Source organism: Charadrius vociferus, unplaced genomic scaffold (assembly GCF_000708025.1).
Source record: "Charadrius vociferus isolate BGI_N301 unplaced genomic scaffold, ASM70802v2 scaffold877, whole genome shotgun sequence".
NCBI lineage: Eukaryota > Metazoa > Chordata > Aves > Charadriiformes > Charadriidae > Charadrius > Charadrius vociferus.
This window is the reverse complement of record NW_009649116.1, coordinates 185,155-191,995: the sequence shown is the minus strand read 5'-3', so window position 1 is coordinate 191,995 and position 6,841 is coordinate 185,155. Positions and strand designations below refer to the sequence as shown.

The 6,841-nt window shown below is 50.4% G+C and overlaps 1 protein-coding gene across 2 annotated transcripts in view; it reads right to left on the bottom strand.

The window, feature by feature from the left end:
- Positions 1–6,841, bottom strand: part of EPB41 (erythrocyte membrane protein band 4.1) — a 49,995-nt gene that overhangs the window by 1,989 nt on the left and 41,165 nt on the right. For both annotated transcript variants that reach the window (XM_009888330.1, XM_009888331.1), the window contains 2 exons: positions 2,027–2,155; positions 205–306 (listed from right to left, as the gene is read on the bottom strand). In XM_009888330.1, the coding sequence (XP_009886632.1) occupies positions 205–306; positions 2,027–2,155 (231 nt within the window). The remainder of the gene's footprint in view (positions 1–204; positions 307–2,026; positions 2,156–6,841) is intronic.

Here is a 6,841-nt window from a genome sequence, read left to right as displayed (position 1 = left end):
AGGCTGCCCAGAGAGGTGGGGGAGTCTCCCCCTCTGGAGCCATCCCAAACCCGCCTGGACGCCGTCCTGTGCCACTGCTGGAGGTGCCCCTGCTCTGGCGGGGGGTGGGATGGGGGAGCTCCAGAGGGCCCTTCCAGCCCCCACCAGTCTGGGATGCTGTGCTGTTGTTTTAGTTGTTGTTTTATCATGTTCCCGTGCTGTTACCTTTGTGATCTGTGTGGTGGTGGTGCTGCTGGTGGTTTCCGAAGTGATGGTCTGAGCAGTCAGCAGGATGCCAGGGTCTAAATCTCCGTTGCCACCATCTGTCTGTGGGGCAGAAGAACAGACCGTCAGTCTGCGGGCAGCGTGGGCAGACACAGGGTCTCCACATCAACACAGCAGGACGCGACCCGAGGACAGAAACTCCTCTCGGTCATGGACCGTGGGACAGAACGAGCTGATCCACAGCACAAGGGCTGTGCAGGTCCCTGAAGGCTCAGCACAAAGGCCCTGGACCTTAATGCTGGAGATGCAGGGAGCCACAAAATCACCCAGGCAGGACCCGTGACACCCCTCAGAGCAGGCGGGTGGGGGTATACCCACATCTGGGTACACTGCAAAGCCGGTCACGCTCCTCCGTGCCAAGCTGCATCCTTTGCACCATGAAGGGAAACCAAAGCAGAGCCCCATCCCAAATTACACCCGCCTGGATCCACGGAGGTTCACAAAGGCAGAGAGCACAACCCGATTCAGAAGGTACTTTCTAACCCCTCCTCCCTCCCGACAACACCTTGCACATCACTCACTTTAAACTCTGCAGAAGCAATCCAAGCCCAAATATTTGCTGAACTCGGAACAATTTCTTTTACAGTTGGGTACTCGGTTCCCATCCTGCACGACTCCACCTTTCAAGCTCCGCCAAAAACCCTAAAATTAGCCCCCCTGCCAACTCATCCCGGCCGTGTCTCCCTTAGGGTGCACCACGACCGAACGCTGGGCAGCATCCCCAGCACGGCAGCGGGACGATATCTGGAGTTACCACAAGGTGGGACCATATTCCACAGACTGGAAGAAATCCCATGGCACGTCACAAGCCGGTGCACGCAGGGCCGACTTCTCCCAGCCCCGCAAACGCACTTTTCATTTCCCAGTTAGGAATGGTGAGAGTAGTAACCAGAGCCAAACTCCTCTATTCAGTCCCTCGCTGAGAAACAGGGCGATGCTCACCACCGCCCGGTGCAGGCATGTCTGAACGTCCCCTCTGCTCCCGTGATTGACCGGGGAGGATGCTGAGCAGCCACGGGATTCCTCGGGAATCCCAAATCATACAAGCATGGTCCATGGGATACCCACACGCGAACCGACATCCCACGGTCACTACACGCCAAGAGCAGAGCATCGGCTGCTTCTAACAACCACGGTTATGACAAACACAAGCTAAAACAGTCTCCAAATTCTCAAATACATGAATAAAACCTATTTTAGACTGAAGACTAATTTTAACCTCTGCAACGAAACCATACCTGCCTATGTTAGTATTGCTCCACTAACATTTCTAGTTTCCAAACACCAGATACCCGCTCTGGTTGCATTTCATTTCAGTTTTCAAGACCTGTTTCAGGGTTGAAACCTAAAGGACAATCCATGAACCTTTTCAAAATCATTTATAAACCGAATTCTGAAGAGGCATCAACAGCCAGGAGAGCCGAGGAAAGCAAGACAACGCACCTCCTGCAGAAAAAAGGCCAACTCAGGTTAACTCTGTGTAGTCTAATCTACATCCCAAAGCCACCAGTGGCTGAAGATAAATTCTGTATGCACGCTTGAAAAAAAAATAATTACTTTTCAGGGATAGTAAAACCCCTGCTCCTCGAAAAATACCAGATGCACCTGGAAATATAACCCATAAAACTGGTTAGCGTCTGTGCTGCGACTCAGACGCTTGGGGAAAGGCAGGGGCTGCTGTCTCATCCCGAGGATTCGGAAACAAAAAAGGATTACTTGAGTTTAATTAAGCCCCTGGAAAATTAATCAGAACACACCTTACCTGTGCAGCTTCGTAGGTGATGGTCTTTGTCTCCGTGTGGACGATGGGGACTTCTTTTGTGGGAATTTCGCTTTTGACGGCGCTAGAGACATCAGAGATGGTGACGGTCTGTGTCTTCACCAGCGGTGGCTGTGAGAGAGGGTGAAAAACATCTCCATAAAGACCCAGTTAGCATTTCCACGTCGTGACCGTGCTGCTGGCAAACGTTCTGACACTGATCTGATAAAAGCACTGTGGGAACCAAGGTCAGCCTGGAAATCTTTGGTTTTAAGCCTCCGGTACGACACACTGCTCAGAGGGCAGAGATCACGCGTGAGGATTAAACCGAGACGTCGTGCCCTCGGGTCAGCCCAAGGCAGGCATTAAGGGTTTAATCGGTGTGTCACAATACCACAAAGAAACCGTCTCCGCCGATTATTAACTTTCTAATTACTAGAAGCTCGTTGCCAGCTGCCAGTAAAAGATGACCCTCATCTACTGCTGACAATGTCAAGATTAACGCAAACCCCGGGCAAACAAAGACGTGATCACAGCTGAGAAGCTTCATCCTGACTGCAAATGAAACACTGTATTATTAAAAACCCTCATCGGATCCTACGTCTTGAACTTTTATTAAATCAATGTCAGACAAAACAGAACCACGATATCTCGGAAGAGAAACGGGGGAGAAGAGGGGGAAGAGAAATCAGTTGTTCCACCACCTGATCACGATCCAGAAGACGACAGAGTTAGTTCAGACCCACAGTGTTTTCCCCGAGAGCTCGATTTCTGCTCACCGTCCCCAAACCTGGCGGGTGCCACCGTGATTGTTAGCAGGGGAAGTGGACACCTATTCGACCGTAAGCAATTCATATCAACACTGAAGCAGGCAAAAACACCTCCCACGGTGGGGCGCAGAAAGGGGATGTCGAAGCCCACGTTCGCCATGTAAGAGCACGTGTGACAGTGCTTCAAATTTGCTCTGCTGCGCTGAGGCTCAGCCTCCGGTATAGCAGGAGACGGCAAAAACCTTAAGGAACTAAAATTAGGTGCCTTTGGAGCCTAAATATTTCCCTTTTGGGGGGAGGCAACAGGGTGCTTTGCTCAAAGAAAAGGCAAAGGGACTTGCGCTGCGGCAATCGGTATTTAACGCCGAGATAAATTGAGAGGGGTTCGTATTTAACGCCGAGATAAATTGAGAGGGGCTCGTGTGCACCGACTGCGGGAGATGAACCGGCTAATTAGCTCCAAGCACGAGTCCGAGCCAAGCAAACACGACTCCTCTCTGGGCACGTGTGGCATCTGCTTGCTGCAGTGTTTGGGTTCCCAATTCCAAGCCGGCGGGGGGGTGTCGGGGAGCGGGCGCTGGAGCTCAACTACCTGGAAGCAGCGAATGACCGCCGGCAGCCCGTTATTAACATCTGAGTCGTGACACTCGCCATTTAGCTCTCTAAAGGCAAATCTGTCTTCGCCATCCTCTGCCACCTCCTCCTCCTCCTCCTCTCCTCCCCAGGGCTGGTGGGGAGGTGCGGCAGAGCTGGCGGGGGGCTCCGGCTCCGAGAGCTCCCACTCCTTCTCCGCATCCGCACAAACCCCCTTGCCACATCTCAGGTCCTCCTCGCTCGCGGGGAGGCTGGGAGCTGCCTCCTCCTCCTCTTCCTCCTCCTCCTCCTCCTCCTCCTCGCTGCTTAGGGAGGAAGCAGCGAAGTCGCGGCCGGGAGAAGGCTCTGTGGCTGGTGGCACTGGGGTGGCACTAAAAGCTACCGAGCGCTTTGAGCCCTCCCGCGCAACGCCAGTGTTAACACTGCTCCTCTCTGGCACTGCAGCCACATCCTCTCTGGAGAGAAAGTCACTCATTTTCTAAAAAGAAACGAATACACAAAAAAAAAAGGCCAGAGAAAGAGAGAGGGAGAGAGAAAGAAAGAGAGCGTTAGGGAGAACAGGAGGTCATGAAGCATAAAGGCAAAACATCGGTTTCTTATAACATATCACTTCTCCAGCACAGCATGCAACAGCAGTGGGTTGGGACACTCGAAAGCTTGAAAACCTCTGTGCTGTGCGATGTATCCGCTGCATTCACCGCCACGGCCTTTCGGGTACGTTAATAACCCACTCGCCTAAAGTTTAAGCAATTAATACTAAAACACCCCTCTGCAACTAAAGGAAGAGCCACCACGAAGCACGTTTTGCCCAAAGAGGAGTAATTTCCCTGTAGCAAGTGGGGATTTGTGCACATCCAAAATTCACACGTGCAGCAAAACCCCCCGACTACACCGGAACCGTGCCCCACGGGGTTCTGCTTTACCATGCCCCAGTTCTGCTTTTCGCTCCTTGAAATATTTTACGTCGTGTTTTTAATTTGCACGTGGAGGTGAAGAGAATAAGCCCGGAATCAGCGCGTACGATAATCCGCAGAGCCTCTGCCTTCCTCTTTTCCGCGCCCCGGGAACGCTCACACCTCCGAGCATCTTGTTTGCTGTCGCAGTCTCCGGGATAACTAACACCGCCCTGCCCTTATGGCATTGATAAAATTACTGTAAGAATATAGAACATCTACAAGTTAGTCTTGAAATCAGCTGCTTCGATTACCGAGAGGCTCCCGAATTGACGGTGCAGTCCGGGCATCTGAAAGAATTTGTATTATTTCTTCTAGACAAAGCGGTTCAATCAACTTAGCGCAAACCTTTTCAGCCGAGGAATAAAGAAGTGCGGCTCTGAGCTGCAAAGCCAGATGTTCACGCTGATGTGCGCTGACCCCATCGCCACCAAACATGAGGTCTACTCCACTGCTCAACCCCCTGCACATGACCGTTTATTCGGGACTACCGAAATGTTTGTAACGCGCTCTATCCCAAAAGCGGTTGGCGCACGGAAACCTTGGCAGTAGCTGAACCTCCTGCAGGTACGACGTGATTGCCATTTGCGATGGTGCACGGGAGAGAAGACGCGTAACGGAGCTCCTCGGCCTTCCGAGAAGCGAGAGAGCACGTCCAGAGCTCCTGGGAAGCATTTGGGAAGAGCGTGCCAAGGCAGAAGGTTTAACTCCGTTCGGCTCATTAGCAAGGTCTCGACTAGGTCTTCTCGCGTCTCTGGGAGCCCTCTAGCCCGGAGGGAAGCAACAGCCACAGAAGAGAAGAGTTAAACCACGAACAAGACAGAAAGCTTTAGCAAAAATCAGCCGTTTGCCCAAATGCCCCAGCGATGAGTATTTCCGAAGCAGCGGCGACGGTCCTGCCCCGTGCTAGAAATTGGCTTTCTCTCATCATTGACATGGAAAGTTGTCTTCAAGGACGGGCAGAATGAGCACTTACGGGCACCTACACAATTTTACACGTATCGAAGTTGTCACATCATGCAGCATCAGGGAACAAGGAGGGGAACCCCCCCCCCAAGGGATGCTGCTTAATCAATGCCATTAGTATTTCTTCTCAATAATTAACCTCACGGTTGATTGCTGGTAACTTTGTATAAAAACAGCCACATATCTGTTCATCCAAAACCAATGATTAAATTTTCATAAAAGCATGGCAAGTCCATTTTGTCAACCGTTGCTCTCATTTTGGTGGTGGTATTAGGACGAACAGAAACTGCCGCCTCACTTTCTATTAAGGAGATTCTCTGGGCAACCAAAAAAAACCCGTAATTTGTGCTTAAAACGTGAGGTCTGAAGCCCGTGGGTGATCCGGTACAATGCATTTTTCTGCACACCCGGGGCTTTCACCCCGATTGACCTCACGTAACGGCACTGGTCAATAGGATGTTAACAATAGGAGCTGCTTTCTGGAGGAGCAAATAGATGCTTATTTTAGTATCAATTCAAGAAACGACTCTTCCACCATTCCTCCCAGGTATTTTTCAGTTCCCCGCTTCTTTATGTTGCGGATAGATTACCTGTATGATTCCTATCCATTAGGATTTCCATCCCCTTGGGCTTCTCTTCAGTTCTTGGGATATTGCTCAGGAAAAGGCATTTAACAGGAGCGAAGGGACAGCGATCAGCACTGCGGTGACCAGGTCTGACCGCACACGTAGGGAAGTGTTATTTCTGATGGAAAACCACTTCCATACGTGCTCCTCCAACGGGATATCCAGATTCCACCCTCATTTTGCCTGACGCAAGATACTATACCGCACTATTTCACAAAACAGAATAGGAACGGAGGTTATCAGCTTGGAGTGCCCATATCTTAACCTCGCTTTAAAAGCTGGATTTATATACCGCCGATATCCTGATCTCTCCTTAATTATATATGCTGTGTCTTGCAAATTAATCGTGAGATCTTGAGACGATGCAGCGCATCTCCTGGGGTTTATCGGAAAATGCCTTAGGAGCAGGAGTCCCTTCCACACCAGCTGGGCTCTGCTTTGACCAAGAGGAAGACTCACAGATAACACGAAGCAGATTAAGCAGCGACACAAACCGCAGATCTGTTCAAGAGACAAACGTGAGCATCCAAGTCCAGACAAACTTCCCAGCTCCCTTTCCGCATACGGAAAAATAATTTGCATTTTGGAAGTATCTTCTACGGCAAAAGCATAAAGGAAGAGAAAAGCTTACGCAAAGCTTATGGCGTACATACATCGCCCGTCCGTAGAGCCAAGCGCGGCGCTGAACATGCAAGCAATAACGACAGCGTGAAATCCTGATAAGATCAACCGATCAGAAGCACGGGTTTTCCTGCCTTCCTATTCTGCCGGTAAGAAGACAGGCTAATTGAAAGCTATTTGTTTCTATATTAAATTGTCTATTTACACACACTATTTTTTTTTAAAATACAACTATGTTTGTTCCTGTATTTAAAAACGCAGTTTGCATGTAGGCTAGAAAAGATTATC